Consider the following 24718-nt stretch of genomic DNA (forward strand, 5'->3'; position numbering starts at 1 on the left):
CCAAATTTATGCACCGGTCTAATTTTGTTTTGATGCATATTGCACATTTTCTGTTAATCCAATAAACCTCATTTCACTACTGAAATATTACTGTGTCCATCAGTTATTTGATAGATCAAAATGAAATTGCTTTTCCAAACACCCAATGATTTATAAATTAAAATAATGGAAATTGTCAGGGGTGCCCAAACTTTTTCATACGACTGTATGTAGTGGGTGCCAGCGAAGAGCTAACATCTTTTTTGCAGCAGTTAGACCAGCTAACATTATGCGTCTTTGTGAACATGTCAGCTGTAGAGATGAAATGTCATTGAGGCATAAAATAGTAGGACAACAAGGAATGTTGACATTTAAAATTTGTGATTAATTAGTACAAACTTGTCTCCAAAAGTTAGCTACATCTCTGCATTCCCAAAACATGTGCATAAACAAGCCAGCTTGATTGTCTGGGCAGAAATCACAATTTGCTGATGGATTAAGTTTCACAAGGTCACGTTTCCTAGGTGTAAGATATGTTCTATGAATGAAGTTAAAATGTATTTGCTGATGATTTGGATTCTTGGAAGAGTCAACAATGGTTCCCCATATTCTTTTCCAACCGTCATCCTCCAAGGGTAACCCCAGTTCCCTAGACCACACCTGCTGGATGTACACAGGTTTGTAACTAGCTTTTGACAACACAGAGTAAAGTTCTGATACTACACTTTTTGTTTGATCTTGTTTACTTAATATTTTATGTATTCTGTGGGTAGTAAGCAAGTGGTGTGTTCCAGGGAACACTATAGGCCTTCATGGAAGATCTCAGCTGGAGGTACAAGAAAAATGATGAAGCAGGTAAATTGAAAGTAACCTGCAGTTCATTAAAAGAACGTAAACCATTACCATAAAAGATATCTCCTAAGACATGAACACCTTTAGTCTTCCAAAATGGAGATGAAAATGGGGCAGACCCAGAGAGAAGGGAGTAATTATGAAAAATCGGGCTGTTTAGATGCCACTTCTGAGTTGTGTTAGATGTTTTTTCTGTTTTACGCCATCCTGACAAAAAATAAGTGATGATGGGGCAAAAATGAAGTTCGGCATGTTTAAGTGATATGGCAGAGTGAACTAAATCTATTAATCTATGAAGGTAGACTAAATTTTCTTCTATAAATTCCCATGACACAACAGCATCAGGGTTAAACCAGGTTGAGAGAGGTCTTAAAACAAATGACCAGGCATAGTGTTTAAAATTGGGGACCGAGAGACCTCCTGATGATTTGTGACATTGTAATGTGGATTATTTGACACGGGGTCGCTTCCCTCCCCATATGAATTTGGTTATTAGTGAATGAATCTTTTCCCAGTATTTAAGAGGTGGTGATAACGGCAACATAGATGAGAAGAAATTCATTCGTGGCAAGATGTCCATTTTCACTGTGGAGACACAAGCCTGAAATTAAATCGGGAAATGAGCCCATCTTTCCAGATCAGCAGCTATGCGTTTATAAATTCCCCAGTAATTGTTTGTTATTACTATTAAGACAGGGGGAGATGTCTACTCCCAGACATTTAAACTGTTTCACTGTAGGAATAAGTGGCGGTAAGGAGGAGACTAAATTAGAATTTAATGGTAACAACACAGATTTGGACCAGTTTATTTTATAGCCGGAGTGGGTTCCAAATTTGTTAAAAGTTTCCAAGATGTAAGGAATGGCGGTAGGAGCTTTGTCCACATACAATAATATATCGTCACTGTATAACGAAACATGATGGCTGGTGTTTTGGAAAGCTATAGGTGAAATGTGAGGGTGTTGTCTGATTTGTGAGCTAAGGGTTCTAGCGACAGTGCAAATAAAAGTGGACTTCAAGGACAACCTTGACGGCATGAACATGAGATGGGAAATCTACTGGAGGTATTGTTTGCTGTGACAACTACAGCTGAAGGGTTATTATAAAGAACTTGTATCAATTTAATGAAAACCCCTCCCAGTTGAAAGCGGTCCAAAACTATCCATAGACAGTCCCATTCAAGACGATCAATGGCTTTTTCTGTGTCTAAAGATAAAATGGCACAGGGTGAAGTAGTACCTACGGATGCATATATGGCATGCAATAAGCGACGTATATATTATTAGAGGCTAAAAATGTCTTAATGAAACCTATTTTGTCATGATGGAATAATTTAGTCATATATGATTCTATGCAATTGGCCAAGACGGGAGCATATATTTTAATTTCTGAGTTCAAGATTGACAAAGGTCTATAATTACTACACAGGGTGTGGTCTTTGTTGGGTTTAGGAAAAACAGATATTATTGCTGAATTTTAAAGACAGAGACACATCCCAGGATGCTTCAATTCCTTCTTTTTTTTCCTTTCCGTTTTGTTTGTTGTTTGGACTATAAAGCATACTTCCACTTTATATGGGCTATGAGCAGAGGCAAATGATGCCAAGCCAACTTTCTCAAGTGAGGTGTCTTATGTTAAATAGGGGGAGGGGGGAGGGGTTCTACTCCTTAGTGGGACTCACAGGGATGAAGGTGTGGGTGGGTTAAATTTTAATTTCGGGTTGTTTTTTTGTTTTGTTTTTTTAATGTGGGCTCATGGCGACCTGGGGGTGGGGGCAAGATCTCTGAAGTTATTGTATGTCTTTCAAATGCAACTGTTTTTCACCTCTGCTAAAATGAAATATTATGACAAGTAACTTCAGTATAAATATTGCAAGTTGGAATACAAATGGTTTAAACAGTCCTGTTAAACGTGCTATATGTCTAGACTATCTCCGTAGACACAAACTAGATGTAGCTTTTATACAAGAATCCCATTTAAAGAAGTCTGATCCCCATCACATTCTATTACACAGCTGCATTTGCCTCGGTTAACACCAAAACCCGGAGCTCTCTTGTTGTTCTTAAATGGAATTTATCCTTAACAGTACTAGAAAATTATGGCAGCACTGATGGATGTATTTCCTATGTAAAAAACATAATTTCTGGGCGGAAATTCATCTTTATATCCATATATGCACCTTATCAATTCGACCTTGTTTTCTGTAATGATGTTACTGAACTCCTATCTAGTTTGTAAGCATCTGCAATTATTATCGGCGCAAATATGAATGCTACTCTAAACCCTATACTTGACAGTTCTTGTCCTCGAGACCAGCACTCTCAGAAACTTGCCACTGAAGCTTTTCAGGGCCTCTTATCTGATTTCAGTTTAACAGTTTTGTATCGTTCTTTACATCCTACCTCTAGAGAATATAGCTTCTACTCTGACAGACACAAAACCTACTCCAGAATAGAGTATTTGCTAGTCACTACCCCAGCCATTTCACAGCTTCATCAGATAGACATTATTTCTAACCCATTGTCAGATCATGCTATTGTCTTTGCCAAAATAACTCTAATCGACACTCCAATTAAAGCCACCATGTGGCGTTTCATCATAACATTACTTAGGAATGACGATTTTTGTGATTATTTCAAGAAGCAACTTAATACATTTTTGTCTGAGAATGCTGGAACTGTAAATGACCCACACATGTTGTGCTATGCTGTCAAAGGTTGTATTTGAAATACATCAATCTCCTTTTCATCCTATTTAAATAAGGTCAGATTGAGGAAAACAAATGAATATGAATCACTGTTAAACAATCTGGAGCAAGAACAACAAAGAGTGGGCTTCTCAGCACTTTTTAAGGGGAAAAAAAGAATCCTCAAATGCTCATATGAATCGGCTGAATCTGAATCAACTGATGTAATTCTGAGTTCTTTACAGCCATACTTTTTAGTCTGACAAAGCTAACCAAGTTCCAGGTTTCACAGATCCCCAATGACACAGTTTTAAAATAATTTTAATTATTTTTTAATTGAACAATCTAACAATTATTTTTTCGATTAGTCAATTAATCTAATGACTAATTTATCAATTATTCTAAATGTCATTTTTTTTAATGACTCAATTAATATAACAATAAAATTTACCCAAACATATTTATCAAAAACTTGTCTCATTAATACTGAAATATTTTATTCAATCATGTGGGCCAACACATAGATACAGACAACCATTCACGCTCACATTCACCCCTACAGGCAATTTAGAGTATCCAGTTAACCCATGACACAGAAATGAATTTACTCGCTGTATATCATAGCAAACCTTTCCCTGACCTGGACAATCAGCATTTTTACTGAAGTAGTAGACTTTGAACTAATAATGGTTTTGACATGGAGTGATTTGCAATTTAGATCATCACTGGCAAATATATATTTGCATCAGCCTTGGGGTTAGGTAATTAACTTGAACTATTTACAGATTGTAACAGCAGTCACAGACTGTAACTACAGTCTGTAACATTAGTTTAACATGTTTTCTCACTCGTGCACATCCATTAAAGTAAATACAAAAAAATAAAATAGCCGAATATCACCATTAGATGACACATGGTGTAACATTAGCGATGGTGCTGAAAGTTTAGGTAACTACTACTAACAGAAACACATTCAGCATGTTGATAATCCTAATATATCATGCCTAGATGGGGACAAAAATTAAACAGGATGGTGCTATCTGCTGCTGTCTTAAGGAAGTGCTCCAGGATGCTTTCACTTCAAGTGTGTGTGCATGGCCCTTTCACTCCTGTTAAAGGGCCAGTGTGTAATATTTGGCATGGTTTGTTGTAAAAATCTGAATCTGAATATTCTACCCATTAACATGTTTATATATGTGTATAATCACTATAAAATAAAATAAAATTCGTTTGGTTTTCGTAGACTTATAATTATGCTTTATATATATATATATATATATGTATAGCAAGGGCCTTGTTTTAGAGAGGTCGCCATCTTGCGCCGCCATGTATGTAAGGCAGACCGAGCGGACAATCCAGCCAGCCAGAGAACGCGTTTCGCGTGTATAAATAAACCAACGAAGACAGCAGAAGGAAGGAAGGAAGAAGGAGGAGGAAACAGCAGAGAGTGTTGGTAGTTTGTCGATAGAGAGTAGTGAAAAATTTTTTTAGTTATAAAGTTTGCGAATGGACCACACTTACCACGCAACAGGAGAGAATGAACCCGAACCGTCATCTGCAAGGAAAAGAAGACGCAACTTCACTCCTTGTGATGCACTCTCTGCGGCGCTTTTCCTCCTGATGATATATCTCCCCAACGATGGTAGCAAAATCCCATTCTGTGCAGCAAAATGGGAGCGGAGGATTCAGCCTCTCTTCTCGTCCGCTCAGCATCCAAGTTCCTCATCTGTATGCTCCGGCTCAAACAGGTATGGCTATGGGTCTGTGTCCGCTACAAGAAACTCTTCAAAATCGCGTTCAAAGTCGTCCATTGCAGCTACTATAGTCCGGAGATATTGCTAGGCTAAATAAACAGCTGAGCTCTGTTTACAGGCTACACTGTCAGTCAGTGTGCGGGCTGGAGATTGGCGGAGCAGAGAGGGGAGGGGGTACCTGCTAGGTAATGTAAACGAGTATGTGTGTATGAACTGTGTGTGTTACGCTAGAAGATTCAGAGTTTGGGACAGAGTCTTTTACACCCTGGAGTGTTACCGGAGTTTTTGGAGTGCTCAAATAAACTGGCCTTTTTCCCAAACACTACTCTGGTCTCCTGCTCATGAGGGATTCATTACAATATCGTAACATGGTTTAAATTTCTAAATAAACATTTACCTCGTCGCTAGATAGACCTACTCCTGAAAAACTCGAGTGAGTGAGCCATGCAATCTAGAATTTGACCACTGATGTCACTGTTTTCAACCAATTTTACACACTGGCCCTGTAAAAGTCATTTCAACTGTGTGGGCCAGATTTTTTTAGCTGCAATTTGTTCTTCAGAGGAATCCATAACTTTGACTGGGCCAACGTTCCCTCTAATTTTGAAAACTCCTGAGCAGACATTCAACTCCTCTTACCACCTACTTGAGCAACTGTGGGCGACATCTGACGCATACACACTACGTCAACATGGCCGTGCTATGGCATCACCTCTCCAACTCCAAATATCATTACAAGTGGATATTACTATAAAGATTAATAATAAGATTATTTGAACAACATGAACTACTGCATATGGCAAAACAGATTTTGAATTTATTGCCATAATGTGAACAATTAAAAGAAAAATATGCTCCATAAAAGACAATACACAAACATTTAAGAGTAATGGAAACACAAAGAGCAAACAACTCTTTGGAATACAAAATAAGTAACACTCTCTAATAGTAATTGCCAACTACTTTAGGCCTCTAAACTGCAACAAATATAATAAAACTTAGAACTTAGAATTGTAATTGTACTACTACAGACAGTGCCAATGTACTGGATGAAAAAAAAAATTCCTGGCAAAAAAAATACTAGTGGCCAGGCAGTGCAATGAGTGCATGTAAACATACACTGTAAACAAAAACTGTAGCAGCACTGCTGCTACTACAGACAGTGCTGTACTGGATGAAGTTTTCCTTTGCTAATATTTTAACTTGTGTACTTCCTGTATTCAGTGTTTCACCTACCATTATATTAAGGGGGCGACCCCGCCCTCCCTTGAAGGTCAAGTTATTTTATTTAATTCCATTTTCTATATAGCACCAGATCACAACAGAAGTCATTTAAGGTTACCTTTCCCATAGAATAGGTCTATACCTTGTCCTTTTATTAAACAAACTGAATAGCCTTATGTAATTTATCTTCTTTACAAGAGGACATGTCATTTCTGTCAATACTTGGTCGCATGTTTACAGTTCTCCTCTGCTCTATGTACTGCACACAGCGAAGTTTTTTAAACGCCCCCAGGGTGGTGAAGATGATGAAGAAGAAATGTTCTGATGTTTAGTTCAATGTACTGTCCAAATAACTGTTCAGTTGTTATATTGACTGCTGTCAATAAAGAAAACATGAACACCATGATTCCTTTAAGTGTTTGTATCTGACAAACACACACCCCCGTCCCCCCGCCTCATCAGAGCAGTCAATAGAAAAGCTCATAAGAAAGAGAGGATGAAAAGTTTTTTTTCTTTTGAATCTCAAACAGTGCCTCTCATTTGGTGTTGGACCATCAGTGTGTGTGTGTGTGTGTGTGTGTGTGTGTGTGTGTGTGTGTGTGCCCACCTGTATGACAGCACTGAACCAGCAGGTATTGCCAACATTTTTCAGCCCTACAGGGCAGCTGTCTACCCTCTTCCTGTCATGTGGGTTGGGTGAATCGCTCCATACTTCTGTGTGGGTCCGCTTCAGACTCGCTTTGTTCTCTGCTATGCTGGCCTCCAAAACTCTAAGAAAAAACAGGAGAAAACACAAACAAATTCAATTAAAGGCAAGGTGTTTCCCTTACCAAATATTCTCTGCATTGCCTGACCTTTCTACCACTACATCTGAAAGATGTACATTTGCATATGTAGCAAATAGCAGCAGTGTGGCGTTCAGCCAGGATTAAGGAGAGCCTTGCTGCAATTGTGGCAGGCTCGGGTGGACAACACACAGTCAAGTTGAGTAAGGGCCTGTGTTCCCATAGCAGTTTTCTTTGGCAGAAACGTTATGGCAAGGTGCTGGGTAGTCTCGCATGACCAGCCTCTCTTTTCATTTTATGGGCGGGGATATCCAGACCATGTGACGGCGTTGCCATAGGTACGGCACGTGTGTTACATGTAACAGAGACGCAATATAGCTGAATCAAATGAAATCATATCCAACAAGGCATGACTGAAAATGGGCATATATAATCCTATCCTGAGAAGCAACGGGAAATAGCCTACTGTTCGCTGGTTTATTTTTAGAGCCAAACTTTAGTTTGAAAAGTTCACCCTCTTCAAGTCCGCACTTTTCTGTCCATCAGAACAGGCTACTTCTCATTGAAAATAAAATAAAAACATAGTATAATGATAACTATAGCAAAATCCTATGCTTCAAAACTATTCAAGGTTTTTCTCCAGAAGACCAGCATGTTTACTTTTTCCAGCTGGAGCAGGGCACATAGTGGATTGATAACTTGGCCGAGGTGCTGAACACCCACTCTGATGGAGAGCTCGTGGCACAAACGTACAGGTACGTTCAGGCAACCCTCGACATCAGAGGAAAACGCCCGGCTCCATCACATTTCCACCTGAGAAGGGGTCTTCATCTCCCTGAATAACAGGTTCGCGACAACAGGCAGTTATCTCTGCTCCTGCTCACTCCTGTATGGTGCCGACCTGACCTGCCACCACATAGGCTCTTCTTTGAAGGTGATGGCCCAGAGTCAGCTGTTTTTTGGTGGTTCGGCTTCTCCCTCCTCCACTCTGATGGCCATTGGTCCTGCTGCTGCTGCTTGCAGAAGTTGTGAAGTTGTGGGGTTTTTGGGGACCAACTCGCTTGATGCGCGGCTTGCCATCTTTTCTTCTCTTTCACACGTCTGAGCTGTCACCTGACAACGTCACATCCAAAAACTTTATCAAATGTCATCTCCCAACAACAGTTAAGGGCAGTTATAAGACAAACATTATAGCCTATTAGTTTTAAATTGTAATAGCATTAAATTGAAAACTCAACCACACATACATAGGTGGACAATCACTCGTTATTTAGGCATTAAATAAACTACATTTAATATTATATCAGGCCCCTATAGGCCTATATGCGTGGCACATTTTTTTAATTATGGTAATGAAACTGATAACATTGCGATTTTTAGATACCGCGGGATATCTTATTACCGTATTATCGCCCAACCCTAATACCTTGACAGGTTAGCTAGGTATCTAATATAAAGCTATGTCAACAGAGGGTTCACTACAAAGTCAACAAGAAACTTAAAATGGTATAGTGATGAAAGCACAACACTCACCAGCAACATCCAGTGTCTGGCCGATTTGCTCCCACAAGTGGGCTTTTCTGTCTTTGCTATGATAGTAGACGCTGGGCGTGACGCTTTTTCTCTCAGCGGCCACCTGTGGCCACATATGCTTTGTCTTCATTGGGAACAATTGAAAAAAGACACTGGCACCCGAAGAAAACCACATGTGAACACAGGCCCTAAAGACAGGATCTGATTTCGATCAGCTTTATTTCACCTGATACCATCCACCAAAATATGGCTCCATTAGCCTTGATACCAATCCCTAGTATCAGCTTGGGACAGCCCTGCTTACAGTAGGGGTCTTGTGTTTATACTAACTGTACTAATTAACTGTTTGGTTGGACACTTAGTACAGAATTCATTGTCATATTTGCAATCACTCATCAGCAGTGTTGGGAATGTTACTTTAAAAAATTAGTTATAGTTACTTGTTACTTTCCCCAAAAAGTAACTGAGTTAGTAACTGAGTTACTAAACTATAAAAGTAACTAATTACCTGGAAAAGTAACAATCGCGTTACTTTTTTATAAAATGCTCAAACATGTCAAATTGCTTGGATACTCCCCCCTTAATGGAAATGTATGTAACGAAACTGACTGATGTCATGACTAATGTACATCACTGGCTCAAGAGTTCACATTTACACCTCAACATCTCTAAATCTGTTGGTATGTACTTCTCAAAAAAGGTGAGTATTGACAGTGACCCTAAAATTTTTTAAAAGATCGACGTAGTACAACAATTTAAATATTTAGGAATCCTTCTTGATTCACAACTTTGTTTTAAACAACAGGTGAAAAAGACTGAACAGAACGAAATTTAAATTGTCTAACTTTAGATTTATTAGGAATAATCAACCACAGAGTCGGCCAAGCTATACTTTGATGCATGATTATGCCACGTCTTACTGCATAACAAGCTGGGCCACGGCCTTTAAAACAACTCTAAAGCCAATTAAAACAGTCTCTAAACGGGTTTTTAAAGTACTAGATAAAAAAACCTAAATCGCTCCACCATTGCCAGATATTGAAGAAACATGAACAACTAAACTGGGACAACATAGTAAAATACACCGACTCTGTGTTAGTTTATAAAATTTTTCATGGTCAAGCTCCACCTCCACTACAAGACTTTGTCAAAAAGAACTCAAACAGGTCATCCAGAGCAGGCTCTAGTGCTGACTGTGTTACACCATTCAGGAAAAGTGCCTTTGGACAAGCAATATTCTCGTATCGTGCATCCCAGACCGGGAACATAATACCAAGTACATTACATGAACTTCCAACTCTCGCCTCCTTTACCAAACATCTCAAAGCATGGCTATTGGAAAACCAGGACTGTGATCATTAACTATGTTTTAATTGTTTGTATTGTTTATTTGTCTACGAGGCAAATTGTTGGGACACCATTGTCAATTTTATGCAGTAGTGCATACATAATAGACCTATGTATGCTACTTTTGCATTCGTGTGTTATGGGCATCGTGCAATTCAATCTAGCACTTTACTACTTGGTGCGATTTTGAGCAATGTGCAATATAACAAGCAGACACTTTTTAGCACTTGACACTTCTGCACTTGACACTTTATCTAGCACTCAGGCACTTTATAAATCGATATCTAAAAATTCCTATGGTCTCCCAACTCTTGGTCTACTATGTTTCTGTGTATGTTGTTTTGCTGTCTGTTTTACTTAGATTATTTTCTTATTGTTGGCATTGTTGCCTTCTCTGTGTTTAACATCAGCCTGCCATGGGACTGGAGATGGAAATTGGCCGCCTGGCTATAATCTCATGTATTTACAAGTAATTGTTTATTAATTGTCCCATTTAAAAAAATAAATAAATAAATAAATCAAATCAAACTCAACTGTACAAATCTTAATGGTATTTTTTCCATATTTCGCCCACTTGTTAGCGAAATAGTTAAAGAACCTGCATTAATCGCGCGATTTAAATGTGAAAAGTCTCATTGACTGACCATCACCTGTGTGTATGGAGGGAGCGGAGCTGTGGAAACATCCTGCAGTCCGTTTAAATAATGCCGTCCGTTTAAATAACTTATTAGACAGATATATATAGAGAAAGGCAACGTTTAGAGAGCTCACCTGCTCACCCTCACCTGCCCTCACCAAAGAAAAAAAACTTGACAGCTCCGCTGAGAAGGAGCTTGCTAGGATGAAAGCTGCTTCAGTGAACTCAAGTAAAGACAAGTAATGGCGCATTTTATTGAGAGTAACGGTAACGGCGTTATAACAGGCGAGACAGTAACTTTTTTGATTACTCGTTACTGGAAAAAGTAGCGCCATTAGTGACGCCGTTTATTTATAACGCCGTTATTCCCATCACTGCTCATCAGTCAGAAATGCTGCTGAGCCCACCTGCTGATGGCCTGCTCCTCATCAGTGATGCCTGTCTCCCTGAAAGTCCGGTTGGATTCCTCCAGGCTGAGGGCGATAGCCCTCTGAAGGTCATCTTTATCGTCCCCAGTCAGGTCAATCACATCTGCATAGAACACACGCACACTGTTACTTGGTTTGTATGAACAACTTTATGGTTTATATACTTTAAGGAACTACTGTTAAGGAAAACTTAAGATGAACGCTCTTTGGCTTCCCCCCAACAGGACAAGTGCCTGGAGGTCCCTGCCCATCCACAGGAAACGCATCAGAACAGGTCATCAATGATGCCAAATACTTCACCCAGCTGACTTTTTAAGAGGGATGGCCTGGGAGCTGCAGGCACTGACTGCATGGGGGGAGGCCAAAGACTGTTTATCTGCACCAATGGTGATTACACAGAGCTTGTTGAAAATTGGCAAATTCTCTCTTTGGTTATGTCTAATGTTTTGTGCTACCACAGTACATACAATAGTCCATACTGAAAAAGCTAAAACAATAGTTGTAGAACTGTTTCCAAATTAATTACAATTCAAAATGGTTTACGACCTTACATTATGAAACAGTAAACTGAGCTTTTATGTTTCCTTTTTTATTTCAATCATCCCTTGGAGGTCTCTAGAAGTTTCTGGCCACAAGTTTAAATGAGTGCTCACTTGTGTCTGCCTGGCTGCCCACGCTGATGTATCTGTCACTGGCCACCTGGGATGTGTGGTAGTAGGTTGACTCATCTTGCTGAGGAACTTTGGCATTCTTCTCTGTCAGAAAGGCCACAGCCTCGGCCAGGTCTCCATTGCTCACCTGCAGCAACGATGTTTGTGTTTGTTGCGGTGTCAGTACAGGATGGATAAAAGAAAAGATGAGAAGGAACTCCTGTTTCAGCTTAAGTTTGAGTATATTTTTCAGATTTAGTTTTTTGATAAGATCTGAAGACTTTGCCTTCTGTTTAGGATAACTTAAAAGGACAGTGCACCCAAAAATGAAAATTCAGCCATTATCTACTCACCCATATGCCGAGGGAGGCTCAGGTGAAGTTTTAGAGTCCTCAGATCCCTTGCGGAGATCCCAGGGGAGAGGGGGTAGCAGCACAACTCCACCTAATGCAGGCTGGGCGTCCCAGATTAAAACGTCCAAAAAACACATAATTGAAACCACAAAATATCTCCATACTGCTCGTCCGTAGTGATCCAAGTGTCCTGAAGCCCCGACATAAAAAGTTGTTTGGAAAAACATCTTTTGAACTCTGTTTTTAGCCTCATTGTAGCCTGTAGTTCTAACCGCTTCTGTGTACACCGAGCTCACCTGTGCACACTTGTGCACGAGACCAGCGAAAGCACATGAACACACATGAAGGCGGTGCCCATGTCTCATGGTCTCACGCAAGCGTACACACGTGAGCGCAGTCCACAGAGAGGCAGTTAGAGCTACAGGCTACAATGAGGCTAAAAACAGCATTTAAATGAATCACTACGGATGGATCACTACAGACGAGCAGTATAGAGATATTTTGTCGTTTCAATTACCGTATTTTTCCAAATAGTAGCCCGGGCGTTTATCTCAGAAAATTGATTTTGACCCCAGGCGTTTAGAAGAACCAGGCGGCTATTTGCTCAAGGCTTCTTTTTTTTTTTTTTTTTTTTTTTTTTTTTTTTGGTACCGACCTGCACCAGGCCATTATTTGGTTACAGTTCCTGTCCAGTACGGGGTTTTTTTAGTGCAAAAATACTGTATAATGTAGGGGTGAGTTTGTGTACAAAAATCTCTAAACATTTAGAGTGGGTCATTTTTTTTGTGTACACAGGTTTCATCGCTGGGTGGTGCTATAGCATTATACCTGTAAAGCCCCAGTTATCCGAATACCAACCGAACGGGCCATTTAACCAACAGTTACAGGCCGCCACACCGAAATATCGCCACTCCGACGGTCCGCCATCCCGAATTCTGGTCCTGACAGTAAGCTATGGCGAGCCTGTAGAAGCTGTATTCCCCATGCATGTCAGTGATTTTCACCGGGGACGCACGTGAGTAATTCAGGTACCTGTTTTTCAACAAACTCTTTTGGTAATTTTATTAAAAGGCATGGCATATAGGTCCACATTAACATATTATTATTATTATTGGGTCTTATAAGAGTGGGGTACAATGAGTACCGGGCCATCAAATCACAGCATCCACGGTGAGAGGACACGAAATTGTGCGCGCTTTTATGCACGCAGGTCAAGGCGATCACGGATATTTGATATGGGAAAGATGTAGCCAGATGTATTACCTGTTTTAGATACATGGCTGTCTGTCCGTCCGTCCGTAGCACGAGTCATGTGCACCACTTCACCACCGACCTGTGCATAAAAGGGCAAACAGTCCCTCAGGGAGGGCCAACCATGAGGCAATGAATGAGGAAATAATCGCCCAGGCGTTTAATCGGACCAGCGTTTAATACGCAAAATGGAGTCAAACCCCCGGCGGATATTAGGTGTCCTGCAGCTATTTGCCACCGGGTGACTATTTGGAAATATACGGTATGTGTTTTTGGACGTTTTAATCTGGGGCTCCCAGCCTGCATTAGGTGGAGTTGTGTTGCTACCCCCTCTCCCCCTCCCTCTGCAAGGGATGTGAGGACTCTAAAACTTCACCTGAGCCTCCCTCGGCATATGGGTGAGTAGATAATGGCTGAATTTTCATTTTTGGGTGCACTATCCCTTTAAGCTAACAAAGCTGTGCTAAGCATAGAGATTTCCCTTAGGGTGTCCGCTTCCATTCGACTCCCAAGTCAAGTTATTTGACTGTTCACACTGGATACACCACAGTGCCGAGCTCTATTGCAGAAAAATCAAAATAAGACTGCATTCACATTACAGGGCTTAATGCTCAATCCTGATTATTTCCCCACAACGTGTCTTTCTGTCTAGACTGTTCACAATTATGTTTGGAGTGACCCATATCTGACAACGGATCTCTGCCCTGAACGCTTCACACGCAACCAATAACTTCATGCATGGGCCTGTTGAGACAACAACAAAAAGGATTATCTTTACAAAACAGTAATTTTGAGAAAAAGCGAATGACAAAAAAGCTGCAAAGCTTCATCTCCCGAGAGGTCATGGCCATGTCCGTCTGTTTGGGGTGAGTGAGTAGTGTATTTTTGGAGATATGGCCCATTGGAACAAAGGAGGGCTGTTTTCAGGATAACTGGCTGTCGTACAAACATACTTTCGGTCAACTAACTCTATTAGTAGCTATTACTGATTGTTCTGTGGAGAGAGAGGTGTGGATCCAGCCAGGGGAGAACTCAGAAGTGATGGGGCCACGATGTGGAGGGTTTTACAGAAGAGCAAGAGTCTGGCAGTCTGGCTTTATTAGCTTGTGACTAGGGCAACCTACAGCAGTTGCGCTACAGCTACGGCAGCATTCTGTTGTTTCAATGGGCCGAGTGATCTACACCTGTGCAGTGAAATCTGAAGTGAAAAAACACAGATGTATGAGAAAGAAACACATACAGTACAGGCCAAAAGTTTGGACACACCTTCTCATTCAATGCGTTTTCTTTATTTTCATGACTATTTACATTGTAGATTCTCACTGAAGGCATCAAAACTATGAATGAACACGTGGAGTTATGTACTTAACAAAAAAAAAGGTGAAATAACTGAAAACATGTTATATATTCTAGTTTCTTCAAAATAGCCACCCTTTGCTCTGATTACTGCTTTGCACACTCTTGGCATTCTCTCGATGAGCTTCAAGAGGAAGTCACCTGAAATGGTTTCCACTTCACAGGTGTGCCTTATCAGGGTTAATTAGTGGAATTTCTTGCTTTATCAATGGGGTTGGGACCATCAGTTGTGTTGTGCAGAAGTCAGGTTAATACACAGCCGACAGCCCTATTGGACAACTGTTAAAATTCATATTATTGCAAGAACCAATCAGCTAACTAAAGAAAAACGAGTGGCCATCATTACTTTAAGAAATGAAGGTCAGTCAGTCCGGAAAATTGCAAAAACTTTAAATGTGTCCCCAAGTGGAGTCGCAAAAACCATCAAGCGCTACAACGAAACTGGCACACATGAGGACCGACCCAGAAAAGGAAGACCAAGAGTCACCTCTGCTTCTGAGGATAAGTTCATCCGAGTCACCAGCCTCAGAAATCGCAAGTTAACAGCAGCTCAGATCAGAGACCAGATGAATGCCACACAGAGTTCTAGCAGCAGACCCATCTGGAACAACTGTTAAGAGGAGACTGCGCAAATCAGGCCTTCATGGTCAAATAGCTGCTAGGAAACCACTGCTAAGGAGAGGCAACAAGCAGAAGAGATTTGTTTGGGCCAAGAAACACAAGGAATGGACATTAGACCAGTGGAAATCTGTGCTTTGGTCTGATGAGTCCAAATTTGAGATCTTTGGTTCCAACCGTGTCTTTGTGAGACACAGAAAAGGTGAACGGATGGATTCCACATGCCTGGTTCCCACTGTGAAGCATGGAGGAGGTGTGATGGTGTGGGGGTGTTTTGCTGGTGACACTGTTGGGGATTTATTCAAAATTGAAGGCACACTGAACCAGCATGGCTACCACAGCATCCTGCAGCGACATGCCATCCCATCCGGTTTGCGTTTAGTTGGACGATCATTTATTTTTCAACAGGACAATGACCCCAAACACACCTCCAGGCTGTGTAAGGGCTATTTGACCAAGAAGGAGAGTGATGGAGTGCTGCGGCAGATGACCTGGCCTCCACAGCAACCGGACCTGAACCCAATCGAGATGGTTTGGGGTGAGCTGGACCGCAGAGTGAAGGCAAAGGGGCCAACAAGTGCTAAACACCTCTGGGAACTCCTTCAAGACTGTTGGAAAACCATTTCAGGTGACTACCTCTTGAAGCTCATCGAGAGAATGCCAAGAGTGTGCAAAGCAGTAATCAGAGCAAAGGGTGGCTATTTTGAAGAAACTAGAATATAAAACATGTTTTCAGTTATTTCACCTTTTTTTGTTAAGTACGTAACTCCACGTGTTCATTCATAGTTTTGATGCCTTCAGTGAGAATCTACAATGTAAATAGTCATGAAAATAAAGAAAACGCATTGAATGAGAAGGTGTGTCCAAACTTTTGGCCTGTACTGTAGGCTGATACGATATGACCCTTTTCCAAGTGGTCGCATGACCAGTGATGGGATATTTGTCACATTTAGGACCACATATGAAAGTGGCCCAATCTGACTGGAAGAACAAAAATAGTTTGAGGATCGCACACAGATGTGTCCGTCAGCAGATAAAAAGTTTTTAATGAAGCCTTTCAAGCATTTTTAGGACAAAGCACTTTCGGCCGTCTGGCCTTCATCAGTGTGAGTTACAAGACTAGCAGTGCATGCACTGATTTAACAGCTGCAGTGGAGTCTTCAGATCAGCTGTGTTCAATCAACAATCACCTGCAGATCAGGTGAGTCTGCAGATCAGCTGTGTTCAATCAACAATCACCGATACAGACCCTAGAGCATGTAAGATGGTACGTGCTTCACACAACATAGTGAAAACAAAAGACAATAAACAGACAATCCAATATCACATTTATATGTGCTAAGTTAAAAAACATGTCTTTCAGCAACTCCAACTGTTACTGAAAATATCAGGTATGACTACTGTTCATACATCAGGACAGGTAAAAGTTGTTTAAATATATAACAGTTGATCACAATTTGGAGCAGGTGATTGGTGATTGAACACAGTTGATCTGCAGATCAACTCACACTGATGAAGGCCGGACAGCCGAAAGCGCTTTATCCTTAAAAGTGCTTGAAAGGCTTCATTAAAAACTTTTTATCTGCTGACGGACATATCTGTGTGCGATCCTCAAACTATTTTTGTTCTTTCTGGATACTTATTTGGACTACGCACCAGGAGGGTCAGAGCGCAGTGGTAACTTTGAACGATAATTGAACTCCAATCTGATTGGAAAAAATCGAATATGTATAGCCACACTACATTGAAAAAATCATATCTGTGTTATATAGGAGCCAAAAATAAAAACTGGATTTGAGCCATGTTTGCTTCTAATGTGAACTTGGCCTAAATCACCAGTATGTCTTACAGAGCTTTTTTTTTCTTCAGCACATCTACTGAATTTTGACAAAAGTTTGTCTCACTGCAGCCTACGGTTAATTCAGAAGTCTGTCACTCTATAGTTTTTAAAATATGCAAAAATCAAACATCCATATCTCCATAAGTCTTCATTCCAATCCTACCAAAATTGACACAGACATTCTTTGGATACTAGATATCACTTGTTTCAAATGGTGTTCAGGTCGGTCAAACAGTGGGTCTGCTGAGATATTCAATATCTTGTTGTAATTTGTACCGAACACACACTTCATCAAATTTTTAAACAAATGTACCAAAATTTCTGACAATACACCTGAAACCAGCAGAAACATGTGTGATTCTTTTTCAGAATTACATTGCAGACACTTTGACAGTTTTATGTGTTTTTATGCCTCAAGTTGTAAGGTGTATAAAGAGTCATGTTTTCCTGGTGGCATGGTCAGTAAGTCAGTTTCTCTAGGGATTCAGAAGTCCAGGATTCAAATCTTCAGGTGGCCAAGTCCTTCAATTTTTTAACCTATTTCACCAAAAATTTATTATACACCCAAGAGGCAAGTTGATGTATGATTTTTTTCATGAATTATCCCAAACTTTTATTTGTTTTTATATTACTTTTTTGGCACTTTTGCCTTCTAAGGCCCTGACAAACCAAGCTGAGGATTTGCCGTTGGTTAATGTTGGGCCGATGGTGTCTATCTGTTGATGGTACGGTGTGTTAATGTGCTAACTGGTTTACTAGCATTTCCTTCCAGTTTCCATTTTTGAAAGACGATTAGACAACCCCCATCTGCTGTTGTGGAGACTAATTTCCTCTCACACAGGCGCAGAAGGTATGTGCTGGTTAGCCATTGGCTGTAGTCTTTGTAGTACATTCATGTGCAACTTTTTGGCAGAGACACAGTCATGTTTTGTTGCGGCTAGCTCTTTGAAGTCTTGAAGTGTTTGGTGTGTCTGGGCCTTAATGATAGGAGAGTTGTAGACAGACAGGAAATGTGGGACAGAGAGAGGGGATGACATGCAGCAAAGGGCCACAGGTTTGAGTGGAACCTAGGTAGATGCAAATGACTCAGCATGTATGTACAATACCTGCAAAGCAAAGACAAGCAGGGAATCTTGCAAATCCAGACAGTTGCTAATTTTTAGAATTGGTTAGTGTTTAATAATGTTAAATATTCTTTAATTAAGTTATTTGTGTAAGAAAGCAGCCTACTGAGTACATCTGCATGGTCATATTGATGCACAATCCATATAGAAAAGGTCTATTTTCATACTGTACCGATCTGTTAATGTGTTATCTTATGTGTTGTTTTCTAAGTCAGACAGTTTACAAGTTGACAATTACCGTTCATGTTGCTGACTAAGTGAGTGGATAAGTAGCCACAAGAGCTAAATGAGTGTGTTTGTGGGTCTGCAGTTAGTAGTGCATTGTTGTTGTTCAAGGGCAGGGGGAAGGGAGAGCAGCAGCTAGTGAGCGAAGCTAATGTGCTTTGTTTTGGTACGGCGTAGTTACGGCCGACAGTAACCAAGTTTTGTGCTTAGGAAACACTCAGTTGCAAGCAGGTCAGTCCTTCTGTTCATTCAACGCATCCGTCCTGACAGGACGCTACATTGGTGTCAGAAGTAAAAACGACTGAGTGCCGTCCTGTATTAGCCACTAGCCACCAGCTAACTAGCCTGTCGAGTGGAGCTGTGACTGTGACGGACAAGATGCTGAGGTAGAGGGCGCGCCCGAAAGTTAAGGAGGAGAAGGCGGACAGTGTTCATTCTCCCTGGACTGCGAGTTTGCCAATGGAGTTTGTGCGGGTGACTGAACAAAAGGCCCGTCTGAGAGACACAGCCAGGAGGCTAGCTGCCGACGTGGGACTGAGCCCTGCCGACACACAGCGGAGCGGGACGAATGGCTCAGGTGCCCTCTACAGCGTGGAGGCAACAGTTCGTTGTGGAGACAAGGATTTCACTCCGGCTGTAAATAAAGATGGCGACGCCCACAGCACAGTATTCCAGTCAAAACTCCAAAGTACTCCGGTAAGGCAGATTGGGAGGCCTTTCAAGCGCAGTTTGAACTGTTGTCACGGGCTGCGGGCTGGTCAGAGGAACACATGGTTCTGCAGCTGGCATTGTGTCTTACTAACGAGGCTCTGGCGTGTTTGTTGCTGTTTAGCCTGAAGGAGAGGAGCGACTATGGGGCTTTGGTTGGGGCTCTGCAGGGACGTTTTGGACATTGTGAACAGCCCGACTTTCTGCGCTCAGAACTGTGTGGCAAACACAGACAACCTGGTGAGCCCCTCCGCGCTTTGGCCAATGATACTGAGACTCTCGCCAGGAGAGCATATGCCCACATGACCCCTGCAGTGCAGAGCGAACTGGCCAAGGATGAGTTTCTTCAGGCTATAACCCCAAGAGAGCTGCGCATTTAGACTCAACCTGCACACCCCCGTACCCTGCAAGAGGCATTAGAGCCGGCCCTCGAGAGAGAGATTGTGGGAGCTGGGCCGTGGAGAGTGGACCTAGAGATAATAGCCCAGTTGTAAGAACCTCAGTGGACAGCAGCCCTGCCCACAACAAGCCTGCTTGGGCAGCTGAAATAACTGAACTGATTCGTGCGGTGACTCTGCAATCATCACACAGCGCCACACATCCTCGCCAATGCCAATTCCAAGGTCCGTTGGAAAGAATGCCAGGAATCAGGTAAACGGCTCAGGGTCCATATAGATGGGGAAATACGGACCCCCAGCGTTGTGTCCCCGGCTGCCTCATCACCAACAGGAGAAGCCCAGCAGCACTGGGGAAGAACTGGGCTCTATCCCCCCCGACACCGATGACACAGCAGTCCGCGATGGTAGTGTGCTGGACTCATCCTGGAAATTTCTGTCACGGCCCCATCACCCTGGCTAAGACCCCATGCACCGCCCTTGTAGATACAAGCTCAACAGCAACGCAGGTGAGGCCTGAGCTTGTGCCAGCGGGGATGCAACTGGAGCAGACCACAGTGCGGCTACGGACAGTGACTGGTGAGCTTGCCCCCATGCTGGGTAAAGGACGGGTGACCATAACGGTGGGAGGTCTGTCTGTGAACTTCCCTGTGTGGGTGGCAGAGGTGCAAGACCCCTGTATATTGGGGCTGGACTTCCTGAGATTTGCACACTGTCTGCTGGACCTAGGGAAGAACACACTTCCCTGGGGGCCCCACTGTGAGGATGATAACCCCCTCACCAGCCCCAGACTCATACACACCAGCAGTAAAGGCCACAGAGACCCACTACCGCATTTTGGAGCCCCAAGCCCAGAGCGAACCCCCACCCCTCAGTCCTGGGCCTCAACCGAGCTCGTCATCCATCCTGTCGGCACCGGTCGGCCTGGCCTCTGTGCACCACTGTGACCCCCCTCCCCCAAGTCCCGCCATTCAGCCAAGCTCCTTCCCAGCCCCATCAGCACTTGTTAGCCCACCATTCACACCCCAAACCCCCAGTGACAAACAGCCCCCCTCCCTGCCAGCATCCGCCTCCACGTGCTCCGGCCCCCTCCCCCTGGTCCAGCCAGCCAATATGGAAGAGGTGGACAGTCGGCAATTGGAAAAGCAATTATGAGGGGCTGGAGCTGTGTCAGCAGGAGGAGCTATAACAGATGTTGTCTGAGTGTAAGGACATCTTTGCTTTGATGGACAATGAAGTGGGTTTGACACACCTGGTGCAGCATGAGATAGACACTGGGGACACACAGCCTATCAAGACGTGTCCCCGCCGGCTTCCGCTAGCGAACCAGGAAGCGGCTGACAGTGCAACTGAGGAGATGCAGCAACAGGCATCATCGAGCCCTCTGACAGCCCATGGGCCTCAGGGGTGGTGATGCTCTCCAAGAAACGAAGCCTCAAGATGAGGTTTTGTGTGGACTACAGGCCACTGAACAGTGTGACAAAGAAAAACTCATATCCATTACCCCGCATTGACGAGTCACTGGACCTGGTGTCCAGCTCATCCTGGTTCTTCTCACTAGACCTGTGTCGCGGCTATTGGCAGGTACCCCTCAGTCCCACAGCCAGACCAAAGACAGCCTTCTGCACAAGCAGGGGGTTGTGGCGGTTTCGTGTCCTTAGTTTTGGCCTGTACAACGCCCCTGCCACCTTTGAGAGACAAATGGACACGGTGCTGGCTGGCATTCCCCGCCAGGAATGCCTCATGTATTTGGACGATATCCTGGCCCACGGGAGCTGCTTCCAGGCAGCACTAGGGGCGCTGCGGTGGGTTCTGCAGAGAGTGGCAGAGGCAGGCCTGAAACTCCACCCTGATAAATGTCATTTCCTGAGAAAGGAGGTGGAGTTTTTGGTGCACAGATTGGGGGGCAAAGGCACCAGCACGCTGGAGGAAAAAGTGCAGGCGATAAGACACTGGGCCACACCCACTGACCAGCGGCAGCTGAAATTATGGGGTCAGATCAGTCTCATAATGAATGAACTCACGCAGGGTTTTTCAAAAATGCACACGCTCTGGTTCACAGTTGTATTTCGGACTCACTAATGCACACGATCTGTTTTGCAAATGCACACGCTCTGGTTCACAAATATAATTTTTATGCAAACTTGTAATATAAATTCAGAAATGCACACGCTCTGCTTCACAAATATTATTTTTATGCAAACTTGTAATATAAATTCACAGATCATGCGAATCGCTGAATACCGTATAGCCATATGACAAGCGAACACACCTGATTAACTGATGAATCTGTCAATCAGAATCACAAATTTGATTGACAGATTTCTCAGCCAATGGTGATGTTCGTTGATCTGCAATGTCAGGGGAGTCTCAAAATTCACAACACAGATTTCTCTCACAAATGTAGAGAAGTTCACAAATGACAAGCAGTGTGTAAATGCACATTTTCATTCAACGATTCACATGAACTGCGAACCAGAGCATGTGCATTCGTGAAAAATCCTGCGTGAGTTCATTCATCATGAGACTGATCTGACCCCACAGAAAGTTTCCTCAGCCTAGCCTCATACTACCAGAGACTCGTGCGAGGCTTCTCCTCCACAGCTGCCCCCCTGTACCGCCTCCTCCAGAAGGACAGCAACTTCACCTGGACGCCGGAGTGTCAACAAGCCTTCAGCTCCCTACAGAGAGCGCTGACAGAGGCCCTCCTTCTCACACCCGACCCTTCCCTGCCATTCGTTTTGGACAAAGACCCCAGCAACGTTGGTATGGGAGCAGTACTGGCCCAAGCAGGGCCGGAAGGAGAGAGAGTGGTGGCGTACTTCAGCAAGACTCTCAACAAGGCTGAGCGCCACTACTGCGTCACACTCCAGGAGCTTCTTGCAATGGTGATCGCAATAAGACACTTCCAAGTACTACTTCTGTGGCCAACCCTTCACTGTTTGGACCGATCATGCAGCTCTCCAGTGGCTCATGTCATTTAAGGAACCAGAGGGGCAGGTTGCACGCTGGCTGGAAATGCTCCATCCATATGACTTTACAGTGGTGCACAGGGCTGGGGCTCGCCAGGCCAACGCAGACGCACTGTCCCAACGCCCCTGTGCCACAGAGGGGTGTTGCTACTGTGAGCGGAGAGAAGCACGGGAAAGAAAGCTATGTGAGGAGGAGGAGACATGCCACAGGCACGAGGATGGTGAGCCAGTCTGCCGCGAACTGCAAGTGGTTGGCGCAGCAGAGTGGAGGACACATCAGGAGCAAGACGTGGATCTGCAACCAGTGCTGCAGTGGGTGGAGTCGGGGCGGAGACCACCTTGGGACGAAGTGACAAGGAGCTAAAGGACTGTGGGCAAAGTTCAAGGCTCTGCATGTTAAAGATGGGGTTCTGCATGGAGCTTGGAAGGAGCCAGCCACAGGAGAGCAAAAGTGGCAGGTGGTGGTCCCAAGCAGACTGAGAGGGGAGGTGTTGAAGGCCTCTCATGGCTCCATGGGGGCCGGACACTTTGGAGTCTCCAAGACCCTCAGCCGCCTGCGCCAGGGTTTCTACTGGGGGCAGTTCAGGAGAGATGTAGAGGACTTTTGTCGCCGCTGTGACCCCCAGATCGGTCCCACGCACAGCTCCAGCAGCTGGCGGTGGGGGCCCCGATGGAAAGAGTTGCAGTGGATGTCATGGGCCCGTTTCCATGCACAGACAGGGGCAACCGCTAAAATGGCCAGAGGCATATGTATTAGACCAGGAGGCAGAGAGAGTGGTGGAGGCTTCACTGGAAGGCATGTTCAGTAGGTTTGGTGTGGCAGAAACCATCCACAGTGATCAGGGACGTAACTTCGAGTCACGTGTCTTCACCACTATGCAGAAGACTTGAACTATCAGAAATACTTTAAATACTTTCAGAAATACTTTCTATGGCACTATACCCACAAACCCTAGCACAACAGCTAGCCATCCTCACTGCAGAGCACCAGCATGACTGGGACACACACCTTCCTCTTGTTCTCCTGGCCTACAGATCTGCCGTGCAGGACCCCACCTCCTGCACACCAGCCCTGCTGATGTTGGGGCGGGAGCTCCGGATGCCAGCTGAGGTGGCATTTGGGAAGCCCCCTGACATCCCCACTGTTCCTCCTGGGTGAGTATGCGAGGAGACTTCAAGACCGGCTGGAGTCAGCCCACAACTTTGCACAGGACTAGCTAGAAAAGGCGGGCATGAGACAAGAGGAACTATGATGTGAGAGCCAGGGGGAGGCACTTCCTGGCTGGAGAACTGGTCTGGGTGTACAGCCCACGGAGAAAGAAGGGCCAATGCCCTAAACTCGACAGTCATTGGGTGGGACCCTGCAGAGTACTGGAGAAGATGAGCGAGATGGTGTACAGGGTCCAGCTGCCACCCAGAGGAAGGAAGGTGGCACTCCACAGAGACAGGTTGGCCCCATACAAGGAGGATTCCCTCCCCCTCCAGAACCCGAACCCCTGCCAACCACATCAAGGGGTTATGGCTCAGAAAATGCAGGGAGTGACATGAGGGCAGCATTGTTGCTGTTCCGGGGCAGCGGGAAGGGAGAGCAGCAGCAAGTAAGCGAGGCTAATGTGCTTTGTTTTGGTACAGCGTGGTTACGGTCGACATTAACCAAGTTTTGTGCTTAATAAACACTCGGTTGCAAGCAGGTCAGTCCTTCTGTTCATTCAACGCATCCATCCAGACAGGATGGTACAATACCAACTCATAAGTTCACTCAATCGGCTGCCATATTGGTAATCCTTTTCCCCTTATAAAAATGGTATTGTATTGGTCTTAAAAATACCAAATTCTTATCCCAAAAACTAATGGAAAGGGAGGAAGCGTCAGACACAAAGATGCAAGGCAGCTGGACAAACTAGTCAAAAGAGCTGGTTCTGTGATTGGAGTCAGGTTGGACACACTAAGGAGGTGGTGGAGAGATGCACAATGAAGATGTTCAAGGCCATCATGAACAAC

General features: G+C 43.7%; 1 protein-coding gene across 10 annotated transcripts in view; it reads right to left on the reverse strand.

Annotated features, from left to right (window-relative positions):
* Positions 1-24718, reverse strand: part of usp25 (ubiquitin specific peptidase 25) — a 256799-nt gene that overhangs the window by 171517 nt on the left and 60564 nt on the right. For all 10 annotated transcript variants that reach the window (XR_007450541.1, XR_007450543.1, XR_007450542.1 and 7 more), the window contains 3 exons: positions 11879-12023; positions 11205-11328; positions 7103-7265 (listed from right to left, as the gene is read on the reverse strand). Coding sequence is in view for 7 of the 10 variants with exons in the window: in XM_049591477.1 (XP_049447434.1) it covers positions 7103-7265; positions 11205-11328; positions 11879-12023 (432 nt within the window). In the remaining 3 variants the exon portion in view is untranslated. The remainder of the gene's footprint in view (positions 1-7102; positions 7266-11204; positions 11329-11878; positions 12024-24718) is intronic.

This window comes from Epinephelus fuscoguttatus, linkage group LG12, assembly GCF_011397635.1.
Source record: "Epinephelus fuscoguttatus linkage group LG12, E.fuscoguttatus.final_Chr_v1".
Classification (NCBI taxonomy): Eukaryota; Metazoa; Chordata; class Actinopteri; order Perciformes; family Serranidae; genus Epinephelus; species Epinephelus fuscoguttatus.